Source organism: Pipistrellus hanaki (genome assembly GCF_964339955.1).
Source record: "Pipistrellus hanaki genome assembly, chromosome: 9".
In the NCBI taxonomy this organism is placed as follows: Eukaryota; Metazoa; Chordata; class Mammalia; order Chiroptera; family Vespertilionidae; genus Pipistrellus; species Pipistrellus hanaki.
This window is the reverse complement of record NC_140511.1, coordinates 30,868,520-30,887,164: the sequence shown is the minus strand read 5'-3', so window position 1 is coordinate 30,887,164 and position 18,645 is coordinate 30,868,520. Positions and strand designations below refer to the sequence as shown.

The window sequence follows — 18,645 nt, the reverse complement described above, 5'->3', positions numbered from 1 at the left end:
TTTTAAATCTTTCATTTTTTCCCCCATATTATTTTATTCTCAATATTCATTAAAGTTATATCAATTTTTTCCTGTGACTTCTTTTTAATATGGAAAACAATAATAATATCACCAAATGAATATATTTGGAGAGGCTCAGGGAATGTGAGAGTTTTTCATTGTAAAAAACCAACTCGTCTAGTTAAATAATAAACAGATAATAAATTCAAGTAAAAACTTCTGTTTAAAAATGGTTTGGAAAAAATACTGCTGTCTGTTCCTGCCCTGTGGGAAAAGCAGGAATAGGAATATTTATTCATGTAAATGCATTCACAAACCTCAAAAAAAATTTTTTTGAAAAGGGAAGTTCCCATTTCCACTGGGTTTGGATGGTGGCCCTGGTTGTCTTTTCCACTATGCTCGCTGCCAACTCTGAAAGCCTATGGCTGAGTGCTGTATCTCACCAGAGAGGACCCAATATCCCAGTCCACTACTGAACAGTCCGCCATCCCAGCACCAACAAGAGATCTGCCTGCTACTGGGCCAGCGGAAGCTCAGAGGACTAGGCCACAAAGGACAAGAGGGGAAAGAAAGGAGGAAAATCACTTGACTATTCTTGAAGGACAGCCCCACCTTTAAAACACATTTTCTTATTTGCTCCAATTGGAGGCATAACTTTCTGCTAGGTATTATAATAGAAAACATTGGGATATGCAAGGTTTTCTGTGTGAATTTTCTCTTTTATTTCTTCCCTCATATTGATGTGGATAGCTGCACCCCAACATGTTACTAGTTTCCCAATACTATGACAACAAAAATAAAATCACCTTCTACATTTAAGTTCTTCCTCACACACAACAGACCATTTTAACTCTTCTTTACTAACTCCACTAACTACTGTACTACTCAGTCTAGGTACATTTCTTGAGATTCTCTAGCATTTCCTGTCCATTATTTAATTGTCACCTTCAAGTTTTCTCAAAAACCTCATTTTATAGAAGAGTTTCATTTCCCCATACTAATTATATATGTTTATGAAATCCCACTCTCCTTCTCTGTTAAAGTTCAAAAATAATAAAAGAAGTAGTATTTTTGCCACGCGCTATTCCCAAAGTTCATTTTCTCAATTGCCTTTGAATCCACAGAAGATAAGCACCTTTCTTTGGTATTAAGATATGTAATGTGTTTGATGTGTTCATTTGGATGACATTAAAGAACCCTGTCTGCTTCATTATAATCCACCAAGTCACAATTTTGCTTTAAAAATTACAATTAGGTTAGGGAACAGGAACTATATTCATTTACTTCATTTATAAAGTGCTTACTTAGCAAGGGCATAAAAAATGAGTAGTTAAAAATGTTCCCCACAATAATGATAATGGCATAAAACCCTTGCCTTCCTGCCTTCTTTGAAATTACTTAGTCCATTAACACTAAAATGACATATGCCTTTCTGGCCACCTACTGCATTACTGTCAAATTTTTGACACTGCTTGAGAAATTACATTACCGAGAAAATTCCTCACTATCCTTATCTTCCTTCATATTATTATATAGTAAAATAAAAAAACATGGTAGATAATAGAGAACTCAAATTTCTCTTAGGAATAGAACAAATCTTAATGAAAACATAACCATTTACAAAAACAAACCACTTTGCTGTAATAACTCTATTTGCAGGTCCAAAAATTATGTAATCTGCTTATTTTCAAGAATAAAAAATAACATCTTTTTAGTGGCCAGAAAATAAAAATTTTGTGTTTTTCTCCGTTTTGGGAGTTGTGAAATTAGTAACCTAGAATAAAACTTTATGAATAGTGAATTCCAATCATTTACTAAGCAGTCTCTATATTTTCAGTGGCATTATAAGTGAGCTGTCATCTACTAAAAAATGATAGCATAGATTTCATGTTCATAAACTGAGAAACCAAGGAGAAAACAATTTATTTTCTATCCTGAGAGCAGATGGTCGTTTAAATTATAATATAAATTTTTCATTTCCCTGACAGAAAAATTTCATTGATTTTTGAGGTTATGAAGAATTTACCACCAGCTTATATTCATTGACTGACTTACTATAAGTTATGCTAACTTCTATCAAATTAATTAATTGTCTGCAATGATTTCTACATTCACAAAAGTTTAGAATTATATATATAGTGATTCACTATATAAATAATATACACTTGAAGAAATGATATGTTAATCCTCATCCTCATTTGGACCCAGATCTACCTGGATGGATACACAAGTAATTTGCATATGTATTTGCTAACTTCTCTCTCTGCTAATCCCGGGCCAGAACAATATATATTCAATCACTCTCAGAGTTTGGGGGGAATTTAGAAACAGAATGACTTAGGAAATAACCCATTTGCCATGTGCTTCTTTTTATTACCAACTCTCTACTTTCTGGTCTCCAATTTGTTCTGTAATCCAAAGCAGTCTATACCATCCCCAACTTCTCCCTTGAATTTTCCCAATAAGATGCTCTTTATAATATTAGCAGTAATGCCATTCGCAAAATTATTGTGTGTCTTAGTTCATTCCCTACACAGAAATTTTTTCTCCTCAGCTTCCTTGACACTATGACAAATCTTTAATTTGCTTCTAACCTGATCTTTCTACTTTTCAATCTGCATAAAGCCATCACGGTAACCCATATAAAGGGTACATTTGATTTCATTTCCTGTTTTAAAAACCTTCTATTTCTCACCAGTATCTTCAGGAGGAATGACCAACCTTCATATTCATATATACACACACACACACACACACACACACACACACACACACACACACACATATATATATATATATATATATAATTGATTTTTTACAGAGAGGAAGAGAGAGGGATAGAGAGAAACATTGATGAGAAAGAATCATCATCGATCAGCTGCCTCTTGCACACCCCCTACTGGGGCTGTGCCCGCAACCAAGGTACATGCCCTTGACCAGAATCAAACCCGGGACCTTTCAGTCCGCAGGCCTACGCTCTATCCACTGAGCCAAACCAGTTTCTGCTGACCAAGCTTCTTAGCAATTCCCACAAGCTCCTGTATGACATGAACTCTGGATAATATCACAGCCTGGCCTTCCAACACCATGACATTTTCCTGGCACTTCATGACCCTTCTGAGCCACTAATTCAAGCTATTTCTCTCCCTGGAATAATCTCCCACTTTGAACAAGTCCTTTTTATCTCTAAAACTCAGTTTAGCCTGAAAAGTCTCCCAAATCTTCCTCATAGAAGGCATGGCATCCTGCGTTTTGGTGAGCACAGTATTATTATACTTGTTTATGTATCTGACCACTGACCCACTAGCTTGTGAGTTTTCATGAAGGAGAGGATATTCTCTCTCTCTCTCTCTCTCTCTCTCTCTCTCTCTCTCTCTCTCTCTCTCCCCTTTCTCCCTCTCTTCTTCCCTCCCTCCCTCTACCTTTCCTCCCCTTTCTCTGTCCTCCCTTCCTCTTCCACTTTTCCCCTTTCCTTCATAAATATTTACATTTATTATGAACAATCCTTTTAATTGGCCCTTGAGTACACTGGTATGCAAAAAGAGATACAAGTCCCTACAATGATAATGCTTATAGCCTATGTTACACCAATGTTCACACTTTCACTGTATAGTTACCAATGGAGATAAGTGCTCTTAAGGAAAGAAATACAGTGGTGGGAACATTTATAAGAAACAACACCAAAAATTGAGGCTTCTCAGACAAAGTTACTTCTGAGATGTGATTTAAATATTGTATACTAGGTACATGTGTGGGTAGGGTGGGCAGGGGTGGTGGAGAGTAAGAACATATGGATAAGGATAAAAATAGGGTGAGAGGAAGCAGGCGAAACAAAAGTGTTGCTGTTGTGTAAACAAGAAAACAAATTGAGTCAAGGTGAGAAGTTGGGCAGAGCCAGAGCAGGGAGGCCCTTCCAGGCTATCAGAAGAATTTTTTATCTTTATGCTAGGAGAAATGGGAAGCTGCTAAAGTATTTGAAGCAAGAGAAGTGATTTCATTTGATTCATGCTTTGAATTTCCTATGGCGACAGTGCAGAGAATGGATTGGAGTTGACAAATATAGTGAATTTAATCAATGCTGGTTATTAGTAAATCCACCTGCTTAATAGCTAATCTGTAGAAGTGGATCATGCCAGGGGGTTGGGGGGGACCTCAAATTTTTTTGGCTTGTTTCACTTTAAATTTTGGACCATGTATCTCAGTAGACCTCTTGGCACAACTCCTAAGAGCCTCCATGCTTCACATATCAATTCACTATTTTGAATGGTATATGGCACCTTCTCCCTTCTTCTCCCCCATCCTCAATTTTAGTGATAAGAAATAGAATTTCTCTTCTTCCTTCTATTTTCTGCTCTATTTTAAATATAATTTTACATCCAAATTCCTTAGAATTTGTCCATTGGTGCTTTAGCAAATATTTAATAGCCAGGTCTTACGTTTTTTAAAACCATACTTTATAGTACTGATCTATTTCTGTGGGATAAATAATCATACTATGAATGATTGAAAGCTCCCAAACTTAACTTCACTGAACATAGAATTGGAAGAGAAGCCCCCGTTGACCCAATAAGCTCTTAGGTGCTGGCTCCCACATACCACTGGATTTATCTATACTCACCATCTCCACTTCTCTACTACTTTTATATCTCAATCCCACTTCAGTCAAATTTTGTTCTCAACACTCCATTACAAACACAATTCTCAAGTAAAAACTTTGACATTCAAATTATTAGGTATCTCCTTAGTATTTCCTATAACTACTGCGCTCAAATTGAGTTTTAATAAATTCTCTCAGAATAAAAACCAGTGATCCTTGATCTCAGAAGCAATGTTCCCATTTTCCCTTCATAATTATAATCCCATTGCTTTAAGGCCAGATAGTGGCACAATTACTTAAGGGTTCTCTGCATGAATGCTTAACATTTTTTCCAAATAAACAAATATTTAAAATCAACAACCAAGAAGGTCTATAATAATTGAAAAGCAACTGACTGGAAATACACTCTGAATAAAATGATCTTGTTTATCCCTCAATGACATAGGACATGAAATAAAAGGATAAAATTTAAACTATTAAGTATTCCTAATAAATGTTAAAATAAATGAGAGGATTTATTTTAATGAGCTAATGACAACCCTATATAATAAAGAGTTAATATGCAAATTGACCATCATGCCCTCACTTAAGATGGCCGGCCCCATGTGGTCACAAAATGGCTGCCACAAGTGGCTGGCAGTGGAGGGCAGTTGTGGGTGTTCAGGAATACAGGAGAGGGCAGTTAGGGGCAACAAGGCTGGCAGGAGAGGGCAGTTGGGGGCTACCAGGCCTGCAGGGGAGGCAGTTGGGAGGGACCAGGCCTGCAGGAGAGGGCAGTTAAGGGAGACCAGGCTAGCAGGGGAGGGCAGTTAGGGACGACTGGGCTGGCAGGGGAGGGCAGTTGGGGGTGACTGGGTTGGCAGAGAAGAGCAGTTTGGGGTGACCAGGCAGCAGGGAAGGACAGCTGGGGGAGATAGCGCCAGCAGGGGTGCAATTAGAGGTCGATCAGGAAAGCGAGGAATGGTTAGGCGCAGGGGTCTTCAAACTACGGCCCGCGGGCCACATGCGGCCCGCAGAGGAGTCTGATCCTGCCCGCCAGGTTTTTTGGGCAGTGAGCGCAGCCGAGGTGTTACAGTAGGAATTAGTAGTTCATATAGTCCGGCCCTCCAGCTCTCTCAGGGACCGTGATCTGGCCCCCACTTTAAAAAGTTTGAGGACCCCTGGTAGGGGGTGATCAGGCTGTCAGGCATAAGTGGTTAAGGGAAATCAGGCAGGCAGTCAAGCAAACTGTTTGGAGCCAGCAGTCCCAGAATGAAGAGGGCACAGGCTGGGCTGAGGGACACCCTCTTCCCCAGTGCAAAAATTTCATGCACTGGGCTTCTAGTAGAAAATATGAAGAAACTCAGTAGCAATAATTAGCAATAAGCCATCATGAAGTTTCTGCTTACACTGATGAATTAAATTATACCTTCATTGTGTTTGTTTCCCTTCAAATGTAGAATTCTATCCATTACCATTCATTACTGAAATTAATCCTTTCCATATTGATATTTGAACCAGAAAAGAACTTCACTCATTCTTGGTCAAAGGGTGCAAAACAATTGTGGTTATATCAAATAGTTGTCATAAGAATTACTGTTTTCAAATTATACCAGTGTTTTTCTAACCCAGTATTATCGTGAGCTCTTTGAATGCTATCACATGAACCAAGCCTGGATTTTAATGATTCAAAGTAGGTCAATACTGCTCAAAGGTCTTTTTATTAATTTGTTTTCCCATGATATCCTATGTTACATAGTTCTTTATTTTGTTCAACTTTCTAATACCAAGCCAGTTGTATAGACAAAGAATTTTATACTATCATTTTTTTTTAACTGTGTGATATAAGCTTTTCAATTGTTCCTCCTAAAATATTTATCTTTTATTTTATAATTAGAGGCCTGATGCACAAAATTTGTGCACTTGCTGGGGGGGTGGGGGGGGTGTCCCTCAGCCTGGCCTGAGCCCTCTCACAATCCAGGAGCCCTCGGGCAATGTTCAACTGCTGCAGAGGCAGAGAGGCTCCTGCCACCGCCTCTGTGCTCACCAGCCATGAGCCCGGTTTCTGGCTGAGGGGTGTTCTCCTGTGGGAGTGCACTGACCACCAGGGGGCAGCTCCTGCATTGACCATTTGCCCCCTGGTGGTCAGTGTGCATCATAGCAACCAGTTATTCTGCTGTTTGGTCTATTTGCATACTAGCCTTTTATTATATAGGATACATATATTGTCCTTCCTATTTTTACAAAAATTAATTCCTTTTTTTCAATGTTAACTTCTCAACCTGAGCTTACAAATCCATTCCTTCTACTCCCCAGTTTTCATCCCCTCTCTCCATTGACTATCCTCCAGCTTCTAGCACCATAGTCTTCCCTTGATTCTAACTGATCCAACTAGCAAGTTATTAATACTGTTTTCATTATGATGCTCCAAATTCTTTAAAGGTTCCCTAGCATCTATGTTATTCTAATATCTTGTCTAGGCATTCAAGATCTTCACCAAGCTGACCCTAAGAGGATTTTCTATATTATTCCCTATAACAAAACCTTTGCTTTTGCTAGGCTGATTGACTTACCCTTCTTAAATATGCTTTAATCATTATCTTCTCTGATTTTTGACAATTCTGTGAATTTCACTTAAGTGACCTACTTCTTTCCTCATTTCCCTGACTTTTCAGGTTCAGCTCAAATTGTATCTTCTCTGTGAAGCTTCTCTTATAGCCCTAGACTACATGTTCTGATTCCCTATAGTTTTCATAAACCCAGTTTAGCACTCAATTATAAATATCTTAGTAATTTACATCTGCATTCATGTTTATGCCTGCATCTTTTCCTTTGAGGAATCAATCTAAACAGTCAAATGAATATTAAGAATGTTTCTTTTATCTACATAGAACTCTTAATATAACCTCTCAAATAAAATATATATATATATATATATATATATATATATATATATATATTGAACAAATGAGTAAAATACTACCTCCAATAGACCTGCTATTAAAAATGACCACTATTTCAGAAATGTAATAGGTGGATACCACAGGAAAGGTTATGCAAGGACTGGAAGATTTTTGTGATATCAATCCCAAGTGTTAATTATTTGAAGAGTAAAACCAACTATCAATTTAAAAATAATGCTGTCTAAAAGAAAGGAAAAAATAGTTCAGTTTCCCATTATTGCCAGTACATCTGACAAGTAGGCAGAAACCTGTGATTTGCAAACAGTTAATAATACATTATTAAAATGTACTACATCTTCTAGAATGTTATGCAATATACTTTCTAAGGCATGGGAACTCTGCTTTTTTTCATTAGCCATGATTATTTTGAGATTAATCCATTTTGTTACATGTATCTATAGTTTGTTTATTAGTATTGTTAGGTATTATTCCATTATATGAGTATAGCACAACTATTTTTTTATCCATTCGGCTGTTAGTAAATGTTTGGGTTGTTTCCAGGTTTTGGCTATTACAAATAAAGCTGCTGTGAAGATTTGAAAATAAAAATTACTAATATATTATATATCCTAATTCTAAAATGCATCCCATAAGAAGAAAACCTTAATATCAAAACTGTGTAAGAAAACAAACAACAGCATAAGAACATATATACATTTCTATACATGCTGGCAATTCTACTACTTAGAAACAAATTATTGTATGATTCATTATTTTCAAAGCATGTATCTTAAAACAATATATTCTACATACCTGTCCAGTCTCCTACTATTTTAAGATGGACCCCGAATGTTGCTTTGGTTTCAGTAGGACACTACAAAAAATAAATACTAGAATCAATTCTGAATAATAATTATGTATTACCTGGTACGATTGAATTGCAACTTTTAGTCTCATAGCAAGTCCCCCTAATCAATATAAAATAGAAAGCAATGGAATAAAAATATATATAGATAGTCATTAGAGGAAATAAAGAGCAATGTCAATTAATCAATATGACAATATAAATTTCTTTAAAAACCTGTAAGTATTCAAATAAAACAATTTAATATAGTCTTAAACTGCTAGTATATCTTACTATAAATCTTGCTTAAATATCTTGTGAGTTAAAATATTTAAGAGGTCACAGCTTTTACTACACAGGCAGAATGTACACTAAAATTTTTTATGTATTTTTCTCTCCTGATATTATGCTTCACACTCTAACAAATTTTGCAGAAAAGAAAAATATAATTCTCAATGTGACTTAAATATTCCATATCCAAAGAGGAAACTGATATTGAAAGCATTCCATTTCCTTCTATTTCATTCCTTTAATTCTCAGAAGCTATCTGGAGTGTTATTCTCAGAAGATACCTAGAGTGATATCCCCAGGCAGGGGCACTTGGGGTGGGGAGTGAGTTATGGTAACAAAAATAAGAAACAGTATCTGTGGCTCATGTTTATAAATTCTAGAAAACACCCACATAGTAAAAATGAGAGAAGAATATAGTTCAAAATAAGAAAATGCAGAGTCTCCTTTAATTTTCCAGAATCCCAACCCCTTATTCATAATTCCAAAATTCAACAGTTAAGAAAAATGAGTATTTTTATAGCTCGGTGGCAATATCTGACTTGAATTGATGGATGGGTAATGATGAGAGGCTAATATTTTTATATAAAAATTCAAACAGAATTATTTCCCTACAGAAATAGCAATTTGTTTAAGAATGCTGCCTTACATCCTAGTAGAGAACTTATATAAGGAATGTGCATACCCTTTAAAACACAAAATTCTGAATTTTAAAAATACATCTAACCTTTCTGTGACTACCCAGTGGTCATTGAGTACCATGTGCCAATGACAGTGCTAAGTGCTTCAGTTTCAAAATCTCACAATAACGCTGGAGAGTTGTCTTTTATAGTTAAGGAAATAGAGTAATTGAAATTAAAAATATTAACTTGCTCAAGATCATAGAACTAGTAAAAAGACAAGGCAGAGTTCAGATCCAGATTTATCTAACTACATAGTTCTTAACTATAAAGGTCACTATCTCCATTTAAAAAAAAAAGTGACAAAAGATAAGGGTTGTTTGAGAAATCAAATGGAGTAGGAGGAAAAAACATACTGATTGAAGATTAATTGAACCAATGTACAATACTCTAGGGGGAATCTGGGCTGAAGTTAAAGCAAAGATGTAAGAAAATGGCAGTGGTTCTGAAGGGCCCTGTGAGAGAGAATGGGTTACATAAAACAAGTCTAAGATCCTCAAGCTCACTGTGGTGACCAATGAACACAGATCAGGTAGGCTGTTATGAGGAGAGGAAAGAAAGGAAGATGAAGATACCATGAAGATATGTAAATGACTTATCACAGAAGGGAGCTTGGATATCAGTGAAAAAAATAAAATGTAGGAATTAATCTTGTGCTCATGATAAATCACAAACTAAAAAGCATATGATCTAATGTTCAGAGCTGGAAATTAATGTAACATAGATTTCCAAACTACAATTCTGCAATTAGTGTTTCTACTAGGATTGTTACCGCTTGCAGTAATATGAAATATTCAAATAAATCAAATATATACTATTAAAATATTTCATTTATAATTATGAGTGTAATATTTAATTTACATTGTGGTTTTTAATAATTCTGAGCTCAATCAGTATTGTCATTAGTAAATCTCCAAATAAAATGATGTGATACGTAAAAGCCACCCACCATTTTTACTTCATGCTGCCTAAGACTGGCCAGAACCCTCTATGCAGTAAAAGTTGTAGTTTGCAGAAAGCAAGAATACCAACAGACTTCCAAGCTACCAATATGGTTGTCCACATGTTACCTGATGTTTCACTCATTATCTTAGGTTATGAAAAGATCTAAGCCAAAAAAATTGAACAGGGGGCAAAATGGTCTATCTTCATGTGACTACATGTACATCAAGCTTGACTTAATCTGATAATGTATTATTCTAAAGGAAAACATATTCATTTGCCATGTATTCATACCTCTGTTCTATTCTTTCAGTACAGACATTATAAAAAAATAATTACATATGATGTTTAATATAACATCTCCTCAAGTCTTGTAGGAGCCTATAAAGCTTCCCCTTCTAAGTTCTGGCCAATGCATTAATATAGCTTTTAAGGCTGATCTGCTTAGAAAAGATAAAACACAATATTGTTTCCCTCAAATTCTTGGGAATGATGCCTTTAGAAATTTCCTGAGACTAGTTAAGAATTAAGAAGACAGATTTTAAGAGAGACTTTGGCCAATCAGATAGCCTCCAATTTGAAGGGGAGCTGCACAGAGTAACTTGGAACAGTTTCAGTATGTGTGGTTTGAAAGTGACTAAAGATCTCAGAATCACATTTTAGTAGCTTTGCCAAAATAATGTTCATATACACTAACATTGCTTAAGGTACAATGTAGTGATTCTTTGTTTTCTTATTAGTTTATTTTTTAAAATGATAAATATATATTTTAAAATATATTTTTATTGATTTCAGAGAGGGAGAGAGAGATAGAAAAATCAATGATGAGAGAAAAGTCATTGATGAGTTGCCTCCTGCATGCCCTACATTGGGGATCCAGCCCACAATCCATGATGCCCAGGCATGTGCCCTGACTAGGATTTGAACTATGTCTTCCTGGTTCATAGGTCAATGCTCAACCACTGAGCAATGCCAGCATGGCCTTACAATATTTTTAAGAATGTTTTGAAAATTTCTCAAAGGAAAGAAATAATAAAGTATTAATATCCATGCCTATCTTGTTTCTCTCAGAACATGAATAAAGAAATATATGCTTATGGCAATTCTTTAAAAAGTTGTAAGACAGTATGTGTAGTTAAGTTTGCATTACTAAAATAAAACTGGATATTAGTGTTTTTTCTCTAAACATAGAAATTTGTTGAAGAGAATATAAAATATTCTATTACTCAACATTAACTTCTGGGAAATTAAATTAAAGATAGAAAGTAAGAACTCATTTCACACACATCTATTTTTAAAAATTTATTATTAGCTTTTACAATGCTTATAATTTTAAATGTTAAATTTGAAAGTAAACATTAAAACATTGCTGAGTCTTCCTTTAGTCTCATGTAAGTTACCTAGATGAAGAGAATGAGCGTTGGCTCTTATAGACCTTACAATAACTATCAGAATACACAGCATCTAGTTAAGGATAAGAAAATAAAGTGACAAAATTTATAACAACAGATCTGAGAAAATGTGTACTATGCTATCCTGGAGGGGGGAAAAAGCTTTTCCTTCAAATTATTTGCTCAATATGGAGTTGAGATTCTAATGTGCTCAAAAGATTTTATAACAGTCCCACAAAAATATAAACAGATATTATGTAATTATCTTACATTTGGGAACTGACTGTAAAAATGATGTCACTGCACAAGGATTTACTCAATATGAAAAAGAAATTTAAAAGCCACAATGTGTTTGTTTTTAAATTTATTAAACCAGAGGAAATGATCACAGAACATAATGTTCTTTAATCATTGTTGTCAGGGCTTTATTGTTAGCTCTTTCTTCCAAAGATCTGGTTTCACATTTTCTATTCCTGCTAGACATTCCCACCAGAAATTCACTCTAAATGTAATATATCTCAAATTGCTGTTGTTTTACTTCCCAAGTTATATTCTCTTCCTTCTCCTATGTCTGGCCATAGAACTTATAAATCCTTATGAGAGCAAAGCCTCAAACCCCAAAGTAATATCAGATCTTTCTCTTCTTGCCAGCATTCAATCAATTTTCAAGTCCTTTCAAATAAGTGTACCAAAGAAAGGGTCTGATCATAGCAATCTCATATTGGTCCCCCCCTATGGATAAACACCCAGTTATTTTCCTTCCTATATGGCCAACCACATTTGTTCCAATTTCTTTCCAACATTATATTCCATGGTTCTCCTGATCCACTGTAATAATCTACCTAAACCAATATGGATCAACTAAAACATGACCCTGCCCCTTTATTTCCTGACTTAACTAGTCTACATTCAAAAAGGAGATCCACTTTGAGAAGCAAGTCCATCTTCCCGACATGATGATGAGAAATCTTACTTCTCAGAAAGAGGCTGGGTGTGGGCTCATGGTTTAAAAAAAGAACTGTTCATGTCTGTATATGGAATAACTGGACCCCAGATTCACCTGACTGCAAGTACAAGCCAGGCAATTACCAGTCCACAAACCCAAAGATAAACAGAGGTGAGACAAAAAGGGCTCTAGATGCAGGGATAACTAGTACAGTGGAAAGTAGAGCCAAAATGCCTGCTATTCATTAGTTCAGCAAATATTTTTTAATATATTTTATTTAATTGTTAGAGAGAGGGATCGAGAGTTAGAAACATTGATCAGCTGCCACCTGTACACCTCTACTAGGGATGTACCTGCAACCAAGGTAAATGCCCTCGACAGGAATCGAACCTGGATCTTTCAGTCCACTGGTTAACACTCTATCCACTGAGCCAAACCGGTTAGGGCACAGAAAATATTTTTTAAAGACACATTAAGTGCCATCTCAAATTTACCTGTCCAAAACTGAGCTCTACATATTCTCCTCATAATCTGCTCTTGGCACAGCCTTCTCTATCTCAGTTAACACAGCTCTAGATGCTAAGACCAAAAACCTTGATGATAAGCTTGAGTCTTCTATTTCTTTCACATTCCATACCCAGTCTATCAAGAAATCCTATTAACTCTAACTTTAAAATATGTTAAGAATCTGACACTTCTCACCAGCTCCACTCTGGGCCAAGCCATCATCATACCTCAACTGGATGACCGCAACAGCCTCCTAATTGGTCTTCCTGCTTCACTTCATTTAATATCAACATAGCCGCCAGAGTGATTCTGTTAAAAATTAAGCTAGACATGTCATTCCTCTACTCAGAACCCTCCAATGGCTCTCTCCTCAAAGTAAAAGCAAAACCCTGTCCATGTCCTTACATAATCTGATGCCTCAGGAATTCTCTGATATTATTTCCTACCACCCTTCCTTTTTCTTAGTGTATTTCCAGCCACACTGACCTCTGACATCACCTCTTCCATTCACACACACACACGCAAACACACTCACACACAAACACACACTCACACAGATGCAAGCCAATATATATCAAGTATAACTCAGGGTGAAAACTACCAAGTTTTTAAACAGATGAATGACATAATTTGATTTGCATCTTAAAATAATCATCCTGGCTGTTTCTTAAGATTACGTAATAGGTGAGTAAGGGCAGACAGAGGGAGACCAACGAGGAGGCTATGCAGATGGTAGCAGATTGGACATATTTTGGAAAATTATGGACATATTTTAAAGGTAGAGATAAGAACATATGTGGACAGATTGTTGACCGTAGGTTTTTTTTTTTTTTTTTTTTTTTTAAAGATACAAGTTAAGTTTACCTCCAGATTTTCAGCCTGAACAACTTGGCACTAACTGAAGACAATTGGAAGAGTATGGGTGGAATGGAGTTGAAAGGCTAAAAATTAAGAATTAAATTTTAGACATGCTAACTTACGGTTTTCTTTAGAAATCCAAGTGGAAGTTTTGGGTAGACAATTGGATATATGACCTTGAATTTTAGAGTTAAAGTGGAGCTGGAAATATAAATTTGGGAGATGATAATACACAAATAAGATTGAATAGGATCACCAGAGAAGTGAGTTTAGTTGGAGAGAAAAGGATTTCTGGGAATGGACACTGGAGTATTCTAATATTTAGAGGTCATGGGAATGACAAGGAACAGAAAAAAAAAATTTTTTTTTTTAGAGTCAGAAAAATGAGGAGAAAACCAGGTAAGTGGGATGTCCTGGTAGCAAAATGAAGAACACATGTTAATAAAGCACGTGAACAGCTGTGCAAGTGCTCTGAGAAGTCAAGCCCAGTGAGAACTAGGAAATGACCATTAGATTTAGCAATAACATGGTCATGTTGACCTTGCAAATGTTTTAGTAGAGTTCTGTGGGCAGCCATTGGTGAATTTAAGAGAGAATGAGAGAAAAGGAACCGAAGAACTGAAAAATGGGGGAGAGGCTGGAAGGAGATGTGAGTCAAGAAATGGCTTTTATCCATCATTTTCTCTTTGATACCTAGTTTAAAGGAGGCATCGAAAAATACCAACTGAATAAATCAAGTTTACTATTAAACAGCAGGTTTGCTCTGAATACACTGACTATTAAAGGTCATATTTATCATGCAGGCTCTCATTATGCACTGAAGAAATATATTCCTTTTCCCTGGAAAAGAGACAGACTTGAGCAATTAGATGCTGTTCAACTTACAGAGAATTCAGATGTCCTGTTATATTTCATGAACATTAGTGACCTTCTGTGGCAACTTCCACCACTGTGCATGGTCTAGTTAAGAGATTTTATTGCCTTGCTAACCTGTCATCTATCCTAGTTGAGTTTCTAAGCTGTCTAAGCTAAAAGATTTGTAAAGCCCTAGAGGAAAGCAATTTTTAAGAATTAGATAGATGAAAGCAAGACACAAGATCCAAACCACCAAAGCAGCTTTCCTGCTTATATTTAAATCCATGAAATGAAATAAATATTTTCAATCTTTAAGCCATGCATGGCCATTCTTGTCTGGTTTTCATTGAAAACTGGAAAGACTATTCCCAAAGTGACTGGCTGAGAGATTAAAAACACAAAGCAGAATAATGATGGCAAGTGAAAGCATGCTATGTTAGAGTACAGACAATAACAAACTAACAGCTAAACTTGCCTCTGACTCATGGAAAAATATGTGAAATTAGGTTATCCAAGCTTAAGAGTCATGATTCACACAATTTAGAATACAGCTGTCAGGAAAGTTATATGTACTTCTGAATTAAAATAATAAGGAATGGATATAGATATATTTATGGAAGCTTCAATCTATTACCACCATAAAAAAGTATATTGTGCATTATTTCTTTGAGAGTCTATGACACATATCAATAAGCATAACAAATGTCTGACTCAGTTAACTACTAAGAGAAGCTACAATTTGTAGTAAGCAGTAGTTTTCATGTTTTAAGTTTGAGCTTTTTAAAATCATACCTGATTCCTACATCTAAATTAGATGAGAGCATACTTTAATAAAATGTTTGTTTTGGTAGAAAACCCAAACTTGGCAATTACAGAGTATAGCTGGAAAATACTTAGAGATCCAATACATAGTTGAAGAACAACACGTAAAATTCTACCCGTTTTCAGCCAATAAAGGTCCATCTGTCATCCTTACTGCTAGTAAACCACAAGAGGCAAATAAATCATCTGTCCCCGAAATAACTGCTTCTAAACCAGACTGTGGCCAGAGCTTTGTCAGTTAGTTCATGCTGCAGAATGAGGGGGGGGGGGGGGGAATCAATTTAATCCTGTCTTGGTTCTACACTCATTATCTAAAACAACAACCATAGCATATAATAAAAATAAAAATCATAATAGCAAAGGTGTCATGGGGAGAGGTAACAAAAATGGAGAGGTGTCAACAAATTATGAAAGGTAAAATGTGGACGAGACAGTAGATAACAATTTCTAACTTACTGAGAACTTACTATATGCCAAGCTTCATGATTAGCACTTATTGTATCTTTTTAAAGTCCTATCCACAGTAACTCCATAGAGAAGTCACTATGATTACCCACATTTTATAAAGAAGCAAACCAAAGGTAAATATGTTAATTATCTCACCCCTTATATAGTACTAATAAGTGGGGGATCTAGTTTTCCAGTCCAAACTGTCTAGGATTCCAAAATCCATGTTCTAATAGTATAGGATTACCTTTTCTCTCCTTCAGTCTTACCACCAAACAAATGCCTGCTGGTTCTGCCCTCGGAGATTTGTAGGTGCAATAGCAGAAAACAACCACAACGTTTTAGGAAAACCCACCAAATTATCATGTATTTGTGTAGGAAAATAAATGTCAAGTGTAACAATGCTAAAGCACCTCAAGAAATTAAAACTCCAACCTTTGGGTATCTAATTAAATCAGTCCTCAAAATTTAGCTTTACCATGACTGAAATTGTGAAAATTGCTTTCGTGCTTCTGTGCATATTTTGTAGATTTTATTTTCCCTTCTACTGTCACAGTTTTTTTAGCAGGGAAACTTATATGACTGTTAACTCTCCACAGTATTTGAAGAACTTAGAACTACAGAAAATCCAAAACTTTCAATTGAATATTTCTCTTGAAGATGCCTCTTGGTAGTTTCAGTACAGTTCTCTCCTAAATGGTAATTCTTTTTTGTTGTCTGACACCAACAACAAGTATATCTACGACCAATAAGAGTTTGAGAAATATGAATGCTCTGAGCATCACTGAGTGGTGAGGTGAGAGAGAGACTGTGCAGAATAGCTGACAACACGCAGTTCAGCCAGGCAGGTCTGTATCTCGCCTGTGCCACCACCTAGCAGTGTGACTTTATTTAATCTCTTGAAGTCACGTTGTTTTCTACATAAAATATAGTTTGTAGTACACATGTCATAGAAATATAGCAAAAATTAAACAATATAATATTTTCAAAGTTGAGGAAGGAACTTCTTAAGCATTTAATTCGTAGGGACTATTATCTTTGACAAAGATAGGGTTTGTACACACTTTTTAGTGGGAATCAGCACATAGGAAATTAATTTTTTGCTTTGTTTATTTCAAAGGAACCCTTTCTAGTGAAAATGTTTAAGAAGCATTTTACATGTAAGTGCCAAATAGAACTAATTGGACAAAAGGAAGGGAACTGGCAGGAAAACATAGTGTGATTAATAAACAGAAACCTCATTTAAATTTGAGTTGTGAGAGCCCATAGGAGGATTACTCACTCACCACTTACAGCCAATTACCCCAAAAAGGAAGCGGCATACTTTCCATGTCCAACAGGAAGAAGTAGAATCTTCTCCTTGCCCAGCAACCACTTAGCCAATGAAAGACTGCTACAACTCAGCCAATGAAAAGCCACTACACGTCAAACTCCCAGTCTCCTTCAGTGGACACTTTGTTTATAACCCCTCTGAACTGCCTTTTCCTCTGTAAAAGAAAGTTTCTCTTTCGTTCTTTGTATGTGGTTCACTATTAGAATATGTCCCAAATTGCAGTTCTTTGTTGTTCCTGAATAAATCCAATTTTCTGCAGAAATATCTGGTTGCTGTCTGTCTAAAGTCAACAATAGTAAATTAACAAAAGAGCATAATGTAAAATTTAGCTTAAAAATGTTTTCTCTACTCAAATTCCTTTCTAGACAGCAGCAAGATTAGCTCCTCTGGGGATAGTATAAGTGAGCCAGCTATTAATTCCTCCAAATCTGGGAAGGGTACAAACCATTTCCTAGACCTATGCAAAGTAGGGTGCACATATGGTCTGATAAAATCTCATGAATATAGAATTCTAAGCATCCAATCTCTTTGCCTTCATCCAACTCCTTCCTGAACTTAAATATTTCTTGATATAATAGAATGTTGTTAGTTATTTCACTAGATGCCAAACCACATATTATTTTTTCAAATTAAATGGTCAATAAAATTATATAGCTTTCAAGTGTACATTTCTATGATACATTGTCTGTATATTGTATTGTGTGCCCAGCTCCCAAAGTCAAATCTTCTTATATCACCATTATATTTGACTTCTTTTATCCTTTACTATCCCCTACCTCCCTTCCCTTTGGTAACCACCATGCTTTTCTCATAATCAATAATAAATAATTTTATTACATTTAAACAGAATGCGAAATTTGAAACAATGAAGAAAGTTTTTCCTTTAAAGAACTGCAATTATTTATCTAAATAACCTCTTTTTTCTTTAATCATCTAACACTCCCTTTCTGGTTTTTTTATCCTCTAAATGTAGATTTTTTTTCTGACCTCTCTCTCTCCCCAAATACTATTCTCAAGAGGCATATCAAATTTATAGCAGTTTTCCATCCTACATCTCAGCACTGGTGTCAAACCAGTTATGTATCTATCTCCTCACCCTATAATTTGTTCAATTTTATTTGCATATCTTAAGCACATACTTAAACATGCAGTCCCTGTTCTGTTACCTTAGTTAGAAATGGAATAAAATCTTAATCCCTATCATCAATGGGGAATACTAAATAACTTATAAAATATTATGTAGTCATTAAAAA

General features: G+C 35.7%; 1 protein-coding gene across 2 annotated transcripts in view; it reads right to left on the bottom strand.

Moving 5' to 3' along the window:
- NOX4 (NADPH oxidase 4) overlaps nt 1-18,645 on the bottom strand; it is a 150,790-nt gene that overhangs the window by 60,185 nt on the left and 71,960 nt on the right. For both annotated transcript variants that reach the window (XM_084894647.1, XM_084894648.1), the window contains exon 12: nt 8,293-8,353. In XM_084894647.1, the coding sequence (XP_084750773.1) occupies nt 8,293-8,353 (61 nt within the window). The remainder of the gene's footprint in view (nt 1-8,292; nt 8,354-18,645) is intronic.